The sequence below is a fragment of the Ostrea edulis genome, chromosome 6 (assembly GCF_947568905.1).
Source record: "Ostrea edulis chromosome 6, xbOstEdul1.1, whole genome shotgun sequence".
NCBI lineage: Eukaryota > Metazoa > Mollusca > Bivalvia > Ostreida > Ostreidae > Ostrea > Ostrea edulis.
Genome location: NC_079169.1, coordinates 20,340,089 through 20,361,613, shown reverse-complemented (window position 1 = coordinate 20,361,613; position 21,525 = coordinate 20,340,089). Strand labels below are relative to the sequence as shown.

Below are 21,525 nucleotides of genomic sequence, written 5' to 3'. Positions count from 1 at the left end.
GAATTACATATAAATGCCGAGCGTTTGGCGAAGGAGCTACCTATATTAGCATCTTATTTTCATGTGGCCATTGCATGACCGGGACTCAAACTCACGACCTCCCGGTTACGAAGCGAACGCTCTACCACTGAGCTACCTCGACGGGTATAAGATTCTTTGAAACACGATTTGTGGTGATCTGCAAGATTCTTTAAGACACGGTAGATTATTTTGCTAGTCTGTGAGCAGCCTCGCAACATGCCGCCAAATCTGGCGAGGTCTGTTGCCTCTTGTTGACACTCATTGTTTCCAGTGCGCAGACTCAGAATTCCGTCCGCTTTGTTGGGGGTATTTATTGCTGCAGACGATCCTCAGTTTAGCAAGACTTCTAAGCAGGCTCCTTGACGTGAGAATAGACTTGTAAAAATCTGATTTTCAAATTGATCTAGGCTAATGCATATAATATTGATCAATCGTATTTATCTGGAGATAACAATTTAATTATGATTGAAAATGTATATAAAAGTATTTGTGAGATTTGCCAAGTCAACGGAATTTACCAATATCATTTATGACTATTCACAGCTGATGGTCATGAAGCCTGGCCATGGCGCGTTTAGAGTTGGCTTTAAAAGAAAAACATGCTCATAGTTACCTCCAAAAACCAATTAAAAATTTTGACTTTTAAAATTGCTTTATTAATTCAATCACGGTTTTACCGCGCGTATACATGCACATTACGTAAGATAAAATCTTTTTACATTCAACATGTTAATGTTAAGTCGTGACAGTGAACATCAGATTGAGAAAAATAAGTAAAAATTTTCACTAAAAACAAGGAAAATTTATACACATGACAATATAACGCTAAAAAATATATGACATTGAACAACAAAATTATAACTTACGCCATATGAAAAGAAACGTACAGAACAATATTATTAGGAGATTTAGAAGTACATGAGATACAATGAGATGCATGCGCAATCGAATGCAGGATTTAAATATCTACCCAACAAAAACTTAATTTCTTTATCCTCCTTTCATATTGCATGTTCCTTTTCAATTTTCACTGGCGATATATACAAATATGGATTTCAAACATAAATTAATGAAAACAAGATCTGTTAAGACCGGAGTTTGAATCTGGCCTGTCCAACAGTCAGGGACGAGGCTGCACTGTCACGCGAGCGAATGAACAGTCATACGGCGCGGAATTCAAATGTTGCAAACACTTTCGTAAAGTGGGCATGCAGTCCACAAGCATTTAACCGCGTCAACATTATGTTTACAACACATTTAGGGAATATCACAAGCAGAGGGGTCTCCCCGAGAATTCCCGAGCACTACCGGAATGTGCCGAGGTTAGATTGTTAGTTGTAAAGAGCTAATACTACCAAGTTCAAGTGAGACAGGATTGTTGATTCATCATTGGCTGAGTGGAATACCAGGCTGAATGGTAATGAGACATAGGTGGCATGCCAGAACCCATCACTGACGTCATCGGCGGCATGCTGGACATTGGCATGTAGGACTGGGATGAGGTATAGCTGTTGACGGTGTGATCGGTCCATTGAGGTTCGTGTTCGGGACTAACGGAGGAAGCCGGGGATATCATGGCGTTGTGTTGACTTTGTTCCGGAGCTTCCATTTTTAGTCCATTAGGAGGATGGTGCACATGCGCATTATGACTATGTGCAGAGGGCGTCGGTGGGGAGTGTTGTTGAGAAGGTGACTGCGGTTGCATGGGTTGCTGGCCTTGAGTTGGCGACGTCACCGGTGTAGGGGTCTGCTGACCACCTGTCTGCATAGGATTCCCGCCCTGTTTTATCATCTTCTTGGCTTTTGAGCGGCGATTCTGGAACCAGATTTTAACCTGAAACATAAAAATCGAAGTCTGTTAAAAAAAAGCTTTGTCTGTTTTGTTTCTTATAAAATACCCAGGATATGATTAAGAACTGACTGCTGCAAGATGGTAATTTTATACGCCATGTGCATTGTTTAGACCCTGGACCGCGGAACGTGTCAGATTGTGTCAACCAATCAGATTGTTGATCAACAACTTCTCATTTCCGCGACCTTCTGTCAGAGAAACACAAACTAAGAACAGGGAGAAACTTTGTTAATAGATCGTATCTTATCTGGTATACTAAATCAATATCGGATCTCTTTTGATCAGGGTGTGGGGTTAACTAGTGAACGTGTCGAATTGTCTATGCGTCACTTCACAATCAGAGAAGATGCACCCGGTCACCCCGGGGTGATGCCTGCCTCCCAATGGACTGAGAGGAATTTTCGGCCTTTTGCAATGCCTGTTTTCACTTCACAAATATAATGGAAACCCACCCCCAAAATTGTTTTGGGTTTCATCTAGCTACGCATCTTTCATACCTAATTCTGTCATCGGTTGAAATATTAAGTGGTCTCTTTAACGGATATTTCAATCAAAAAAATTAATCTATTTAGTTACATAAAGGATTGATTTGTGAGCATGTTTGGGGTTGATCATAGCATTATACACAGTTTAATGAGAAATTGGTTAATTTCATCTTAAACAGTGAATCAACCACATGTGTAACGTAGTAACTGTAAAAGCAGGAGAGAAATGAATCATTAATCACTTAATGGTGGGGGCCGATTGTAAAATACACACAGAAATTTAATATGAATTCATTTCACAAATATTCATCAAAAGAATATTACAAAAAGGAGAAAGAAAAGAAAAATAATTCAGATTTTTAATTATATCCTTAGATTTTCAAGTTCTCCATTATGAAATATTAACATACAAGAGAGTAATGTGTGTCTTTTTTGTACAATAACGAGTTTTAAGCCTGAGAAAAGACGCAGGGCTCCATGATTTTAGAGGTGGGTCCCCATTCAAGCGCGTTGTTCAGCGACGGAGAAGAAAAAGTGGGCGGGGCGGTGGTGATGAACAACAAAGCTCTCATAAGGTCTGGGTATGGGCTACTCAATAAAAGCAGATGTACATTTTGTCCCAACTTTAGCGAGATTGAAAAGATATTTACTCAGAGTAGATTTCGATTGAAAAGTTTTCATAAGTAGACCATTTTATTAATTTTTTTCTGCAAGAGTTGATGCGTCATTCTATTATGAGAGAATGCGATAAGGTATTTATTTTGTGTGATCAGAATATGTCCATGAAAAGAAAACAGTTTCTGGTCGTAACATTCCAGCTATGGTGCTACTGGGGTTCGTTGCCGTTTCTGAAAATCAGCACGAATAACGTTTCCCTCCCATGTACAGTATGTTTGACAGTTTTAAAAATATTTTTTTGAAGTTCAGATAAAAGCTGAACGACAATGAAGTTAGAAAATATATTATGTTGACTGCACCGAAAATATAATCAAAGTATTCACACGCGGGTACAACAGGTACACAGGCATGTATTTTTTAAAATTCATTTTTATTGGATTTTATAAAAATTCAATTTCTTCAAGTCATTGAAGTATCCGGGTATTCGCAATTGTTTTCTTTTGATTTTATCTCAGATTGCAATAAAAATGAGTTGACTTGCAAACATCAAATATTCGAATTGGCATTTCCAATTTATTTGCCTCTATTCTGTGAAATGGCTAGGTGAAATCTGTCCTGGTCGGGAGATCTTATCGCTGGACTCAGTCATACGAGACGCCGATCATACATCTAGGGCCTTTTTCCTCGTCGACTGAACTACATTCAGATTTGAGTTTTGTATCAAAATCTTTTATAAGCATATCAAAAGTTATATTATTCTTTATGTGCCAATACACCTCAAAATATTCTGATGTATTCATATAATATTTCTGGTTAAATTGTACATTATATCATACATTGAATTTTCCAAGAGGATTTTATTTTAAACACTAGGTTCTTCACATAGATTTAAAATTTCAAATAGTATATACCACTGTTCAAAATCAAAATAAAGAAAAGATGAATTTATTTACATTTTGCCAATAACGCATTAAATTATTTAGTTATTTTTATAATCATTTTAATTATCTTGAGAATATTGTAAGGTATATGCTTAATTTGTGATAAATATGTAATGTGTTGGTCCTTGTGTATGGAATTTTCAATAGCTTTATGATTAAACTCCATCACTTTTTTTGAATATGTGTAAATATAAACTATAATTAAAACATAAATAGAATATGAAACTAAAACATGAATTAACACGTAAAGCAACAGACATCAATTCAATTTTCAAATAAAAAACCCACTTATTTAATCAATATATCTACAGATGTACGTTATCAAAAAATCTCTATGAATGTTTAGTATATCAACAATTTATGGATAGTCACAAAAGTTATACATCGGGCTCTTGAATAATTCACAAAATCAATTACACACTCGATAGTTTAGTGAATTGTACGGCTTTCCAAATTACAACAGAGTTACGTTTGACCAAACATATTGGACTGTGATGTAAAGAAGAGCAGACTTGTAGTATTGTACTATTGATAACGCGATTTATGCTTGAGTAGGTCTTGTTCAGTTGGAGAATTACTGCAACAATTTCCAAATACAATATTAGACCCCTCTATAAAAGAAATTATCAAGAAAATTATTGGCGAAAAATGTGACTTTTTCAACGTCAATTTAGTTCATAGAAGACGACCCTGCAATAATTGCGTTTTAATATGACAATATTATTAAATGTTGGATCTTTATTATGAGAGTGTGCGATTATTATGTTAATCTTCACTGTCGTTAATGGCTAGTTTCACGGGAGTTTTGTGAAAAAAAATTTGGCCAATTTGATTCGCTAGGTATGAATTCTACCGAGCTTCTTGTTTGCTTTTGCCTGTAAGAAGAAACCGATATGTGTAATTTTTGTCGATAATGGAATATTTAGATCTAATCAACATCCTAATTCTTTAACACAAGAGAATTAGATCTAGTGCTGTAAATAAGACGTCAAACCATCAGTTTTATTTCTTTATCATGCAATAGCGAATACACACAATCTGGGATTAGAGCTTTGCAAGCAAAGGGAACTTAACGGTCTCACGGGAAGAAGATTTTCCTAAACCGTTAACGGCATTATTGAAACACCGTGAAAAAATATTAAAAGCTGACTTTATGAAGTGCTATGTTCATCTTTTGTAAAGCCCTAGCTTTTTGAATGAAAATGGCTGTCGAGTTTTCCATTTAAATGGGAAAATATAAACTTATTGATATGAGCTCTATCTTTGGTCTCCAGTATTTCTGATTACACACAGCGAGGGTCCATTCATCAATAATGTCCGAATAGTGGGGTGGGAGGGCATCGGAAACGAGCCGCTTCAAATCACAGTGACACCGGACCCGCCCCTGTCTTGGTGAAAGGGGGTCCAGTAAGGGAACATCGGGCCCTGGCTGGTTTTCTCAACATCTGTCGCCCAACATATGGCTAGCCAGCCACGTATCCCTACTAAAACCGACATGTTGGTTTTTGAGTTCCCCTTTATTGGTATCTATATATGGGAACTTTAGACTTTTAGGTGCTACATGGGTTCGGGTTTTTTACACGTCACTTTTGTTTTGTCTCATTTTAATTGGGCGTGGATTTTAACAGTTTTTCACGAGGTTAGCGCAGAAAACGTTTTTGCTCCTACCCGCAAACAGTCAGAAAGTGGTCACACAACGAGGATCTAACCCGAAAATAGTGTGTGAAAAGGCTGTCCCACTCTCCCCCGGCAACAGGCTCTGAAAACACAGAGAAAAGACCCTGTGTTCACTTTGAGACAAGACAGCAGGGTTATGTTAAACGACAAGTTGGCGCCGAGAAGCAGACTTCCCATCAAACCTTAGGTTTACTTTTAAAAATTGAATTTTGTAAAATGATCTGATGCGGAGGTATAGAGCGAGACGCAGCCCAAATGTTGTAGGGAATCAATTTGGGACTAAATTTGAAGCGATACGATGAGGGTGTTTACATAGGTTTTGTTCTGCTGTGCTTCATGTGCAACAGTTTAAAAGGAAATCAGTGTACTATAATACGGATCTAGACTTTCTGATTTATTTAATGCTTTGTAAATACGACTCCCTAATGAGTTAACGCATGTGTGATCAATGGGTGAAATTCAAAATTAGACAGCAAACAATTCGATCAGCTTAATAGAGTTTTCGCTGGAGAGACTCGGTTTTAGATACCTTTAAAATGAAATGGAAACATTCTAAAATCACAATATGTTATGATATCCGATAAGATATATGTTTTTTCTTTTTATTTGAATAATGAAATAGGTGTCAAGATTGTATTAACTCGCAGATACTCGTATACAATTATTTATGTTAAAACATTTTTTTTTATTTTCTTCTGTGTGTGTTTAGTGGGAGTCTTGTCATTAGACCTGAGAACCATAAAATACGAATAAAAAGAAAAGATGGCATTTAAAACACACGTGTGAAAGCTGTTAAAATACTACATGGAAATCGTATATTTATTGAAACATCTGATAATACAATCTGTGTATATTAGCTATAGTTTTAGGAAATACTGCTCGGGTGAGCGGGTATAGAAGATATTAACGTAAATCTACCTTCTCACAAATCAATGGAACAGCTTACTGGTACCCACTCTTTTCAAGAAAAAGATTTTTATGGGAAAAGAAACAGAGTCTAAGGTTTAATTATTCATGTGAGAAAAAAAATCAACATTTCACAACCATACATAGCTTTAAGACAGGAAAATAATACCGAGTTTGTGTAAAACGATCTAAAATGTTAAAAAAGATACCTCTCTCGACGCATAGTCAACGGCGATAATAAAAACTAATTTTGGTCCCCGGATTGTGTGCGCGAAATTTTATATAGCAAATAACAGAGGAATAGGGTTACATGTGATCCCCCCGTCCACACATAAAATTCAGGTAGAGCCGGCGCGTTCGGTTTGATGTGTTTGGAAAACAGTCTCACAGGTGCTGCTTGCAACAATGTTCAGAATACAAAGTGCAGATTTGTGAATTTTAAAATGCTATAACACCTTGCAATTTCTTGTTAAGTACTTGGGATGATGTTTTAACAGCACATATATCATGGATTTGACGAGGTATGCCAGTTCATTTCGATGGAACTTCGGACCAACTTAGATACATGATCTTGTATTCGAAATGATTCATCAACATGAAATCTTCCCTAAAATTTCAATGGGGCATCAAAGTTAAAAGAAATGAATTAAAGATTAAAAAAAAAATTACTACACAACAGTAAGTCTTATTCAATTAAAAAGGTTTCATTGAATTATAGCAGAAATAATCCTCAGTATCAATCAGCTATTTATATTGGTTATTTTTTTGGGGGGGGGGGGGGGATAAGACACGGTTCGTTTTGCGAAGACTTGTTAAATATCGTATACTTATTTATGATATCCCGATATCATTACTCCATGACTTCCCTACAATATTCATAAATTTTTCTATGTAAATAAATGAATAAATAAATAAATAAAATACTACAAATAATATTTGCCCGATTCTCTCCTCAGTTGATCAGCAGTCGCTACCTATAACGAATTATTGATACCATGACACTGTACAAAAGTAATGAACGATTCTGTTGTTATTTTGAACTATTTACCGTTTAGTTTGTAAAACACAAAATATCGCTGATATTTCTATGACAATTCAATAGAATGTGTACTGATTAAATATTAATAGCCTTTTAATCAATTGACAGAACGTAATTCAAACACGAAAAAATGTAAAATGTGCTCTCTGAATCAGCTGTTTGTGATAGTGAGGACGAATAATTGATTTCCACCGAATGTATAAAGATAAATGCAAGAGATTTCATATTTCAGAACATTATTTCATTTTTGATATTTTTCCTGTGAATGTTAACATTTGACATGGCCTCTATCGGGTGTAATTGATTTTATATCCCATCTCCTGGGTCCTATTTAAGACGATAGCGCATCACTTTTGTGTCAATAACAAGATACACGAATCATCCTATTAATATTGATTACGTGGTTTATTTAAAACAGCCAAAAATGCATTTCTAAAGTTTAGAGAAATCCCCTCCTTTCATTCAATACCGACATTGTTTATTAAGAAAATTTTGTTAGCGTTGTTTTAAAAGTTTTGAAATAAATGAATAAATAAATAAATAAAAATATAAATAAATACACAGATAAATAAATTCTAGAGACATTCTCTTTCAATCTACTTGATTGTACATGAGTATGAATGCCAGTTTTGATTACTTCATGCAATATTTTCTAGATGCTAGATGATCTTTTTTAATAATACAATTTGTAATTTCTTTGTAAGATCTTGATAATTGTTTTCGTTTGAAGATAAGCTCTGCATATAGGCGGGGAAATACCATGTTCCGTTATGGGCGAATGAAAATAAACACTTTACTTTACAGACTTTGCAACTAAGAAGTATATTAAGGATATCAATTGTCAAGTCTAACCAATCGTGCTCGCTAGGTGCATCAAATATAAATAGCTTTGTGCGTCGACACGCGAATTCTTCAAGCTTACGTGTTTTGGGATGAAATCGGGTAGATTTTGATCTGCATTTTGCCAAGTGAAACCTGGTACAGTATTTGGTGTCGAAGAGTAAAAAAGGTCAGAACGTGCACCCCTCACGAAATAAGTCTATAAACAAACGGCGGGCTGGGTACCTATCGATTTACGTGTGGTTAATCCGATACACTGCAGTACACCATCGTATTGTTAGAAAGAACAGAAGTAAACCGGGGGGAAAAAGTATAAATTTGTGTGTACACATACCCCGAAAAACGCATACCCCGAAATACACGTTCTGTATTTTATATAATTCATGAAAGGAAAAAGAAGTTACACCTTAAAAAAGTAAAATAATGTACAAGTCTGTCCACCGTTAATAAATCTGATTGTGTGTACCCGTACAGTGGAAAACAACCCCGGACCAATTCACATCTCCTCGGTACGGCAGTACACATTTTTCAGAACTTATTATCAATGTACAGTCATATAAACTCTTATTTTAGAAATATCGCAAATTTGGATCTATAAACTAAATTAGAATTAAATACATGTATATATATATATATATATATATATATATATATATATATATATATATATATATATATATATATATTCTGAATTCAGAAGAAGAAAAAGAAGTAGAATGTGTATCAAATTATTGGGACGGGTTGAAATAATATTCTCACGAACACAATATTGGTATCAATTGACATTCCCAATATTCCCATTCCAGGAGAAGTGTAAACTGAAACACCCGAATGTCCCTCTCTGAAACTTTTATTTCTCCGTCAAATCCCCAGGACATACCACATACCATAAATGAAAGGCCAAAATTGGTAGGTATAGGACCTATTTACCGATACCCGTAGGGTCGGAGTAAAGAAACAATATCTGATAAGAAAATACCTGTTAAAAACAGTTGTCTCATTTGGGTGACCAAGGCATTATTCCTATTTAATTGAATAATAAGACTAGTAATTATAACACGATTAACGGGACCTCCCCGCCGCGGGCTACTGCAGTGTTTGTTTTTCTTTACACTGAGGGAGTCGACGTCTTGGGAATACCAATATTGAAATCAAATTCGCAATTATCAGTTTTTAGGAAAAGCCCACTGCATGAATTTTATAATGTCTTCAAACTTAAGCTATGTGTAATTTTCTACTTGAATGAGATAACTCGCGTTTGTTTATTAAACATTTTTGTGGATTTTGTTTTTAAAACAACGTTACCCAAATTTTCCAAAATCGCTGGAATTTATACATTCATTATTTGAAATTCTTTGTAAACGTATTCTAAAATAGTAAGTAGTCTTTAGAACAACAAGAACAGAAAAAAACCCACTTGTTTACAATTGAAGAGAAACAAAAGCTACAAAATGTCATTGTTACAATTTTTTTTCATGGATTAGACTTTCAAAACATGAAATTAAAGAGGGTTTCGGCACATTCTTTAGTTTCCTAATTCTAAGTAGATATTGTAATGAGACCAAAGAGATGAGATGAAATGTATCCGTGCGCTTTCTTCTTAATAAAATTCTATACAAACTGGAAAATAAATATTGTTTGATTTAGTATGATTTTCTACCTGTGTCTGGGTGAGCCCAAGAGAAGCAGCCAGTTCCGCCCGCTCTGGTAGCGCCAAGTATTGCGTTCGCTGGAAGCGCCTGTTGAGCTGCTGCAGCTGAAGGCTGGAATATATGGTTCGCGGTTTCCTCATCTTTTTGCCTTTCCCGTTAATCCTCAGCTCCTCCATTTGAGTTTTTTCTGTAACAGGTTCAAAATGGACAGGTATGTCAAATGAAATTTCTAAATATGGCATATTTCGCTGTTTCTAACAAAATAAATTTTAGATTACGCGAGACAAATTGTGCTAACACTTAACTGTCAACTTGTTCCCCAATCTCGAAAAAAAAAAAAAGATTTAGCAAGAAAAAAGTTTTGATCTGACAATGATCCGATTCATCGGATGAAATATGCATTGACAGTAGTTTCAATGCTTGAAATGATATTGTGCCTAGTTTTACACCGGATCCTGCAGACGTTTGTTGCAGGCGGCCTTTACAGAAGACGAGACTGCCATCCGGACGACGCCGATGCTAGCAGTCCCGGATAAAATACGACACGGGATCTCTTTGTTACGGACAAAAAAAAGAATGTTATGCATTTTTTCGTGTACTGAAGCGATTCTCTAAGTGTCTGTGTAAACTGTTTACTTTTTCACAACCTAAGAGAAAATAAGCGTCGATTTGCTGACAGAGACTGATGCGGTATTATAAACCCACACCGCACGTTGACAAGTCCTTTTTGTACAGATTTTGTACCCCGTCGTGATTCTACTCAATGCGTCCGCCATTTAAATGAACATCACCAAAAAATTCACAAAACAAAAAATTATCACTATTTCATGGGTATTCGACTTAAAAAAAAATTAACACATATTTTGGAAAGAAATTTTCCTTTGTTTGAATATACAACAATGTGTGTTAACCTTTGCTTTTATCCTAATATCCAGACAAGTAAAACACAGATATTGATACGAGAAGTTCCAATTAACACTTTTCTCAATATATCTACACATGTATATCTCACTTAAACATTCGATTCCTTCACATTTCGTCCGTTGTAAATCAGTAATTAAAAGCTTTGAAATATTTGATATATTTACATTAAAATTTCATAATAAAAAGATTCATGATATTGGCAAAAGAAAACCGAAATGAATAACGATACGTGAACAAAAAGAGATCGGGTAAATAATATTAAGTTCAGATACTCACCATCTCGTGTTGGAGAAGGACTCTGGTAAGGCGGCATGGAGAACGGATGTCCAGTCGGAGGATTGTAGGAAGAGGGTGACATCGGATTCATATGAAAGGGGTACCCCAGCGGCGGCCGGGCCTGTGGGTTGGTGAATACGTTGTCCCCGTGCTGGGATGGGTGGTGATGGGGCTGGTATGTTGAGCGGATGGGGTATGCCGGGTGCCCCATCCCCATGCCCTGCTGCTGAAGTTCCATGAAAGCCGATTTGCTGGACATTTCTTGGTCCAGGCCATGGCCGTCAACATTACCCACATTAATCATGACTTGTCCTTGTTAGTATCACAAACTGTACTCCACCAAATTAAGTCCAATGTCTGTAGATGCAAAAAATTAAGGTCTATTAGGCCTCGATTAAACTGTTACCTCGGTATCAGCGCATTGAATCTAGCCGGGTAGACCCAAATCACTATTACGACCCACTTGGGTTGATAATAAGGCAATATTTCCTTTTCAACTTATTAAAGGTAATTTAGGGATAAGTATTCAAAGAGGCGACTGATCGGGCACCCTAAGTACACGTACTCATCTCAATATTAAATGCTATTACCGTCATCCGTACCCTGTACTTAAATCACAAGAGACGTCCTCAACATAGGCGAGTAGTTGTCACAGACCACTAGCCCCGCCCCCTAATCACGACGCGGCAAGCCATTGGTTCACAAGGCTGAGCTCCGATTGACAATAGGCAATCAGCAACGCCGAGTACTCCATTATTGGATGAATAAAAATCTGACATCTCTCCTCTTTAAGAAAAAAAAAACAACATTCTGAAGAGTTTTCATATAAAACAGATATAAGAATCAAAGGAAAATTAAACCAATCTTGCATTATATTTTCGTTTACTAAATAAATATAATTTTCTATGCAAACAATGATGATAACATTGTGATAATTATTGGGCAAACTTGTGAATTTTGAGAATTGTGGTAAAAAAGAAATTGAGAGACAATATCCATTTATTGACTCCATTCCTTAACTGTCAAGTAAATAATTTAAAGAGCGAGTTTGTTAGAAAAACAAGCGATTGCATTTTGGCATATTGTAGCAAGTTTATGTTAAGAGTAATTAAAATCGGGATATTCTACTACCCTCAAGACTGTAAAATATTTAGGAACAAGTTTTGAGAAAATCTTACTTAGAATGCCTATATTTCACATTAATGATAACACCGTTTTTTCTAACTTGATAAATACTTTATTACACGCATGTATTCTTTACTAAATTTATATATAATAACTTTCTGTCTTTATATCTCTGTATACCATTGCACAATGGTGATGAGATCCAATAAATTGAATTGAAGATCTTAACGTAAAACTGCAAATATCCTTAAATGTAGATGTCATACATTTCTTAACAATGCATTTGAGTTATTTACCTCATGAGTGTGACTAAGTTTTTTATATCCTATAGTATTCACAAGTGCCATTCATTGAAGTCAAGAATTTGAATAAAATCAGGACTATACTTTATACAAAAGTTCTTATCAGTGTATATATATATATATATATATATATATATATATATATATATATATATATATATATATATATTGCTTTTCTGGCAAAAATGAAATAAATGTATAAGATTTATATCTGTATAAGATAAATTTAGAATTAAAAAAAATCTGTTATATAATTTTCTAGATGCACCAGAACGCAAAGACATTAAACCGTTAAAACTTTAAATATCAAAACAAAGAGAGAGAGAGAGAGAGAGAGAGAGAGAGAGAGAGAGAGAGAGAGAGAGAGAGAGAGATTTTCCTAGTTTTTGATTTATTTAACTCAGCATTAAGGTGGTCTTGGTGTATAACGTTCATGTATGATGAGGAATTATGCGTGTCCTGATAATTTTTTGCAAGTAATGTTGCATTTGAAAAGAATTACGAACACGTGATACTAGCCTAATAAACATTTCTGAATATTCATATCAAACTTTTATACATATTTTATTTGTTTTCCTAACATTTTCTGAAGAGGTCGTGGTATAAATGGACAAGATCACCAATATCATACTATATACACACGCGTCATTTCCCCAGTGTCATTGACGTGCAAAACACAAAACACATTATGACGAGAGACATTTGTACATTTTTAACTTCGTAAGAAATATTCAAAGTACCCTAAAATGCCTATGCTATGGTGTTCTAAATGAATATATTGTACTGAAGACACATGTCGTTTTAATATAGTTTGCTATAACCCGTCTTGAATGTTCTCAGCAGGAAGAATGTAGAAAAAGGTCGAGGTGCGTGGATCACAAAATCTTCCAATGTTCAGTTTATATTTTTTTTTCAGGGTAGAGGGGTGGGGGGTGGGGGTGGGGGTAATATTAGGGGCCTAAAATATACAATTTTAACCTGAAGCAGAAATTGCCCAAATATAGACATATTATTGTCGACAAATCTGAGGAATAGTGATGTCTGAATCTCCAGTCTCCCTCTGCATCTAAACTGATGTAGGCCTGCCGCTCAAATGTTGTTTACAGAAGTTGTAAGGAAAAGACTGAAATAGACACAGCACCTATATTGCAATCTTTGTAATGAGCAGAGTAGAATATAGACATAGCGTCTCATGCCTAAAGCAAATGTTATAGTATACCAAGTAACGAGATGGCTGAAATAATTCATTAACAAACGACAACAAATGTAAATCTAGTTAATGAAAGACAGCAATCACCTCCAGTTATCAAAAGACAACAACGTAACTCCAGTTTACAAACGACAACAAATATACCATCAATTAACAAGACAACAAATCTATTCCAATCATCTGAATGTAAGACATCCACCTTACAACACATCCATCTGTACAGAGGAAAGCTTGTATGAACTATGTACTGTGTGGAATTCTCTGATGTATTTTAATATTATGATACATGTATTTTAATCATGTGTTGTCTACAAAGCCCCCCCCCCCCCCAAAAAAAAAACCCCACTTCCCTTCTAAATATACATATCGACTAATTTAGAAAAAATCCTTCCTTGAAAAAAAAAAAAGAGACAAAATTCTTTGAGTCTAATTATTTGGAATCAGTGTTATAATTTCCCGACATGACCTCATTACCTTGGCTGATTGCTAATTGATATGTTCAAAGTGTTAAACAGTTGTCTTTAAAGATAACACATTAAATGTATTTTGGTGTATTCTAGCGTGGAAAGAGCAAACTCGTTGACATAATAAGACTGGAGTGTCTTTACTGAGAGATGCCCTATCCTTACTGTGACATGTGTCAAAAAGTTCTAAAACAACACTTCACTTTTTCCCGAAGTGTCCAAAATATTGTATTCAAAGTTTTGATAATCTACAAACACCTTTATCTTTAGAACTCATTTTGAATGGTGACAGTTATAAACAAAATGTTGCAATTCTCAGAATTGTACATGAATATCTTGTCTACAAATAGATTCGTTTAATTAATTTCAATCGTATACCATAGAACCATCCTATTTATGTTTCTCTTTTATAGTAATTCTTGATATTCATACCCAAATTACTCTTGTCAGTCATACATTAGTTGTAAATTACATTTCCCTAATCTGTATTATATTGTTGTAACCAAACAGTTTCATTGTTATTATTCATCTATAATTAAATAAATTTCTCTATTTGTATGACCATCACTATGTACTTTGTATGGAGAAGGCTTATATAGATAGGCAATGCCTAAATCCAATTATGTTTTCTACCTAATAAAGTATTGTTTATATACAAAACCAAGTGTATTTAAATTGACCAAGCTTCTGAGTGTAAATAACATCAAAGAACTGAGTAATTTAGGTAAATATCTGAAATGTGCCGCGAAACTACGTAATGACACGGTTATCAATTAGTACATAGAGCATATTTTTCTCCCGCATATACCAGATATAGTACATATTATGAATCAGTTTGATTGGTTATGAATACCTGTAATATATATATACTGTGTTTATATATAACTTAAATTTATGCAATGGCATTAAGTGTATAACTTTTATGCACTCTCCATATCCTGTTCCTGTATGTATTATATCTTTATATCTACTGTACTGCCTGTGTATATATATGTGTATGTGTATGTGAATCCAATGAGCCATATGGCTCACGGAAATAAAGAAACTGAAACTGAAATATAAATTTCCTGTCTATGGATTACTATAGTGTACTTTGAATGCAATGGTCGCAAGCAGCAACGAATAAATCCTAACAATCGAAGTCCTAAAAAACAAAAGGAATTATAATTTCATTAATTTGAAATAATTATCTCAACACAATAATTCTATAATCCTGAAAGCTAACTGTCGATATTCGGATATATACCTGCGCTATATTTGATCTAGACTGAGGAAGTTTGGGATGAGAAAAGGAACCTGACGGGGAAACCGTTTAGAAAACATCCTGTTATTGAAAATAAATTATAATTGTTATAAAACGGGAAAAATCCATTAAACTTTACAACATTGCGGTATTAACATCTCTAGTTTATCAAATTTGAGAATACAATCCCAGCTTTTCTAACACAAAGCAATCATGTATATAAGTAAACAATATTGATTTAGCATTGAGAATTCGCTGACTGTCGATCGTAAGTTTGATATAGATTAGGATAGTTTCCAATGATAATGAGCACATGTATCATATATATATACTTCAAACATATCATAACACATTAAACAGGTCAATATATCGAAATCAGAGTTACTGTATGTTTGTTTCATTGTGATATCTACAACATGTGAAAGATGTAGATACAAAATATTACATGTAGCTTAGTGAGGACAAGTGGTGTGAGGGCATATCCTTACTAATATTCTATCTCAAAATCTTTGTTTCATAATTCGAAAGAGAGTATTAGATAAACTTTTATAGGTATCCCTATAGCTATACCTAACATAGTACTTTTTTGCTTTTAGATAATATATGTGTGTATTCTCTTCTACACAGTGTGAGGACGTCCTCACTTAGTAGGTTTGGTTGGCGAGAGAGAGAGAGAGAGAGAGAGAGAGAGAGAGAGAGTCGTCTTTATGCTTTATGTGATGGTATAAAAACATTTTCTAGTTTCCGCTCTAAAATTCCACCGGTCTCTCATCTCTCGATAGACATGGATCTACCACAGATAGAGATATGACTCTGTCACTGCTGCTGTTTCAGGCATCAATCGATTACATTAGAATTTTTATGATACAACAGTTATCTTTCATTAACTGTTTGAAAATTCATCAAACAATTGAAGAAAAAGAAAGAAAAAAATATTTGCCATGCAGGACAACAAGAAAAACAGACGAGATGGAGGTCTGTGATCAGGTTATAATTCCCGTGAAATTGTCCTATAAACAGGTGCGTATTAACTCAGTCATCAATTTATGGATTCGCAATACATATCAGTGTTATATGTAAACATATTTATATGGTAGCAATCATTCTACTAATAGGTGTTCAAACACGCCCGTGTGTCCCGAATGAATGTATTGTAGTCTAGCTTTCAATTGTGCCAATTATATACTCTGAACAATAAAAAGTACAAAGTCGACTTTTGACCTTGTATAATTATCGTCTGTATAGAAGGTACAATTATCAATATGATAAGACCCGAAACATTTAATAAGTTATTTTAACCGCCACTTGCCGCGGAGAGTTTCTCATGTGGAGATTCTAATTCTATAAAGTACCGAAAGGACAACATAATCAATCCACTAGATTTCTGCAAACATAAACAAACTTCTGAATACCATTATGCGTTTAAGTTTAGTAGACCTTTTACAATTAGAAAACAATGTATTGATTTGATTTGAACAGTAATTTCTTCATATATACATGTATATAGAAAATACATACTTAGATAGGATTAGGCAGCATACACAATGCCTATACAATGTATACGCCCTCTCCATAGGTCAAAGGTCAGTTTGACAGAATATAATTAATAAAGTTCATGAAAATATAACAAAATTATTGAAGAAAAAGTTTACATATCAACGTATTAAGTGGGAAAAAAAGTATCCACCAAATGTAGTACTAACAACATTGTGTATATCTATTTTTAATTCTGACAATTTTGTCATGTTAAAGAAATTAAGTGAATTCTTAAAAGCTATCCATCATGCTCTGTCCCCTCTATACTGACTTTGTTTATATTGCTGCAGTTTGTACATATGTATATATATATATTGTGAACACATCATATTGTATATTTGTATCAATACTTATATGTAATTTTTCAATACCTTTGTACTAATTGAAAAGAGAATAAAGAAATTGAATTTTACGCTCTCCCGTCCCTTCCGGGTGTTGGTGTATTGCATGTAAAATTTCTACCGAAAGCGAAAAAATCACCGGGGCCCCCCCGTAATTACCCGTATCTTAACTCTTCAATATCTTAGCAGCATTGAGTATATGTACAAAATTTGTAAAATTAATTTCTAGGTATTGGTCTAATATTAAGCATTTTTATAGAAGTCTAAAATTTCAGGGGGGGGGGGGGGGTGCCGATGTCATGTCACTGTACAGAGTTCCTTTGCAATGCACCTACGTTTTTCGTTAGTGGTATTCCTTTACACTTAAAGTGTACAATTCGTTAGTAGATTCTTGTCATTGTTGTTTAATTGATTAAAATTTTTTAAAAAGTTAAATACACAAATATTTGCACAGATATTGACTTAAACAAATATTTCACAGATATCTTCAATATACCATATTATATTTTATATCATATATAAACTATTTGTATAAATATCGATTTACACAAATATTTGTTAAGATATCGGTATAGTTTGATAGGAACCGACTACTCGGTCCTCACCGTCACGTCACAGCCGAGCACTACTTAGTGAACATTCATAATTAAATTGACTCTTAGACTATCAAAACATTTCAAGATGTCAACCGCATAACCCGAAAACATAAGCAAAACACACAAGTCGCTACTGGTAGAGATGAAAGGAACTAATCGCGAAGTAAGCAAACAAATCCGATAATTGAGAACTTAATTATCACAATTAAAAGTAGGGGAAAACTTCCTCACAGGCCTAAACAAGCCGTGCCCCGGGGACTAGTGGTCTACACCTTCGCACTTTGGTGTCAAAACAACATGCAGGCGATTTCCGCTATTGTTGGTCTCCGTCCCGATACGAAGGTCCCAATGAGGCAGACGATCTTCGCACAAAATTGGCGCCGAAAGGAACAAAACCTATCTTTCTCTTTGAAGAACCAAGTAATTTTTCAGACCTAGATGAAAGAATAACGGCCTATCGAGGGGGGCAAACACTGCTGTATCAAACGGGACAAACACTGAGACAGTGAAGGGTACATGTTCATACTGACGTCTCACGTGCAACTGGATTTAAAAAATCCGAAACAAATCTTCACAACATTTTTATAGGTTAAATCTATTTTTAAAATTGAAAATTTACGTGGTGTATGCAATTTCATTAAACTTCATATTAAAGAAATGGTAAAATTGCTTTAAACAAAAGGTAAAATCTATTAAAGTCTAGAAAATGACATGGAAAGTATATGTTTCAGTTTTTAATTGTTAGTTTAAACTAAATTGCATCTACATAATAAAAATCAACAAGCAAAGTTCCAAAGAGGTCGTCTTGAGAGAGAGAGAGAGAGAGAGAGAGTACACGGAATTATCTTATGCATGGTTTTAAAATCAATTTTACCGGAAATGTTTGTTCTTTTTCTTATTAGTTATTATCAGATATAACAATATGTTTGAAATCAAGCAATTAGATAAACTAGCACATTTTCCGTTTGACTTCGACAATGGTACGAATTGAAATCTAATAAGAATGATTAAATCCCTTCCAAGTTTCAAGTCTGCATTTTGAAAAGAAATTGAAAACAGAAGCGTGACTCTGCAGAAGCCTTGTTTCAAAGTGACTTTTTATCTGACGTGGAGATCGGGTAATTGCAGTGAAGCCGGTTAGAGGTATTTGCTGGTTTTGCCAACTTCAAAACACACCATCATGTCTATCGTGGATAGGTCTCTGCCAAATGTTGTATTGTTTAAAAAGGAAATACAAAAATCAATCGGCACGGGAGATTAGTAAGTCTTACGCTTCAGAAGATTGAAATTATTGATCAGGATAAGTTATGAAAGCGGACACAGGACACAATAATAAGATGTATGACCTAAGATGAAGGTCCTTCAAATTTTGGCAATGAAGGGGATTTAAGAGCGGATATTTTACAAGTGTCTGTCACGCAGTGAAAACTTTTCTCAACACTGATTGGTTCATATGCACCCTGTTGGTGATATCAAATATCATAAGAAAAGCCAATTTGATATCAAACACCTATTCAAAAGTCACTAATCGTCTAATAGTGTAAATCTATCTGTATATTTGTATGCTGAAAAAATGTCAAACAAATATTTAATTATCAGTGCATTCTTCTGAATCACATATAAGGATATTTTAATTGTTCCGAAAATTTAATGCAGCAATTGGATATTTCAAAAGAAAGTTGTATGATGATAACCATATAAGTTACTTAGGAAGTATGATTATTTAATTCTTTGATATGGCCGTTACTTGATCAAAACTTAAAATTCATCCTTTCATACTTTAGTGTATGTGAGAAATATACTGCTTTTAAATTCAAGTAGTTTTGCTTTCACCGAAGTGAAATATTCACAATGAGAAATAATTTTCCAGCCAATAGTCAGTAAAAATGCACACTGAATTTAAATATCATGTCATTAAAACCGCATTATCATACTGGGACATATATCAACGATATGTTTATGTCTCAATTTGAAGTGTATTATCATTTTTATTGACTGCTTCTCAGGCTTTCATCGTCTCTTAATGTGCATTAAAACTGCCAGCAAACCCGCCTAGCGGATTTAGCACACAGATGGACGTGAATTCCATGAACATTATTCACGGCTAGTTGTAAAATATCTGGTGACAATTTGTTGTTATATAATACTGTTATATACCCTCATCCTAGCTTTTCTCTCGGGGATATAAAAGCATGTCTGGGTTCACGAGGCTGAGTTACATGTGATTTACGGAAGCTCAGTATCAAGAACAAGAAAACAACCACACAGAAACGGAAAATAGATAAATAAAATTTGAAACTTTCCCCCTAAAAGTGTAAATGTTAAATAAGTTGGAAGGTGTGCGGTAGGGGAGATTGATAAGCAGTTCCAAGGGTAAATAAACTCACTCGACCGAGCCAGCCGTGGGAACTCGTCATCAACCTTAGTTATATATTGGCTCGTCGTGGTATTTTGTTTTTTCTCTTGAAAGAACATGCCTATGAACAATTGCGATGTCGTATGCAGTGTAAATGAAAGGCCGATGTACTCCGAATAATGGATCCGAACAGCAGGAAGTGTCGCCGAAACAGCCATACCTGGCAGCGGTTTCTGTTCGCTAACGTAACGCGCTGTGTCCTGTATTTTGCTTCTAACGGTACGAAGTATTTTCTCATGCTCAAAGTGCGATTCAAGACTGACTGGTTTTATATAAAATTAACTTTAAACGAACAACTGATTCAGTTTATCAAGGCTTACATACGTTAGCCAAATCATATCATAGTATTGACACCGATGTTAAAATACACATGAAAAGAAAAAGAAACAAATCGAACACTTACTGGGACTCACACCTGACATATTTCCAGAGAAAAAGTAGCATAATTGACATATCTTGTCCGCCATACACGATATCCTGCATCCAGCGTACCACAAATCAAAGCAATGCTGACGAAAGAACTGTTTTCTACGTTTTTCACAGATCTTTCTACAGAATCCGGCGGTCTTCTTTGACACAGCGCACCGTGAAATTTTCTTCCTCTACCTGCCGATTTCGTTTGATAATGATTCCCACCCAGTCCTTATTAAGTGCTACATTATACATGATTATTCCGGGGGGAAATTTGTAATTTTCATCCAATTTGATCTCTCACAGGGTACTTAAGATAAAATGGAGGAGATAGCTTTAAATTACAGTATTTACAAAGCCATTTAGGAATTTTTAGTATTATCTAACGTAGGCCTAATCAAATTAGCCTTGTCGCAAAACATAGTCAAGTCATTTCCCTGGTCTCGCTTCTCACTTTTAAACTGTCAAAGGCAATTCCACAAGTCGCAGATAATTTGATGATTTGATTACCGCCGCTCATGACACACATCACTGCCTGTAGTGAAGTTTGTATTAGATTTACTCTAAATTGTATTTTGTGGTAAGAAAATCTGAAAACTATAATATCTTAATAACGGCAATTTATTTGGCTAATTGGGGAAGTGAAGATA

General features: G+C 34.8%; 1 protein-coding gene across 4 annotated transcripts; it reads right to left on the bottom strand.

The window, feature by feature from the left end:
* Window positions 1–654: 654 nt before the first annotated feature.
* Window positions 655–21,086, bottom strand: LOC125646811 (homeobox protein Dlx6a-like). 4 transcript variants are annotated; one of them, XM_048873352.2, is made up of 4 exons: window positions 20,868–21,086; window positions 11,232–11,588; window positions 10,040–10,218; window positions 655–1,855 (listed from the first exon to the last, which is right to left on the bottom strand). In XM_048873352.2, the coding sequence occupies exons 2-4, from the start codon at window positions 11,533–11,535 to the stop codon at window positions 1,382–1,384; spliced, it is 957 nt and encodes a 318-aa protein (XP_048729309.1). In that variant the 5' UTR covers window positions 11,536–11,588; window positions 20,868–21,086; the 3' UTR covers window positions 655–1,381. The 4 variants fall into 4 exon arrangements, with proteins under 4 accessions (XP_048729309.1, XP_055997100.1, XP_048729310.1 ...); XM_056141125.1 differs by lacking the exon at window positions 20,868–21,086 and adding an exon at window positions 11,834–12,012; XM_048873353.2 differs by lacking the exon at window positions 20,868–21,086 and adding an exon at window positions 11,822–11,879.
* Between the last annotated feature and the right edge of the window lie 439 nt (window positions 21,087–21,525).

Bases quoted from the DNA above. Each gene is read 5' to 3' on its own strand.
- LOC125646811 (XM_048873352.2), bottom strand. From the start codon at position 11,535: ATGATTAATGTGGGTAATGTTGACGGCCATGGCCTGGACCAAGAAATG. The intron at 10,219-11,231 runs GTGAGTATCTGA...AACCTGTTACAG, and splicing joins TCCTTCTCCAACACGAGATG to AAAAAACTCAAATGGAGGAG. The intron at 1,856-10,039 runs GTAGAAAATCAT...TTTATGTTTCAG, and splicing joins TTGGGCTCACCCAGACACAG to GTTAAAATCTGGTTCCAGAA.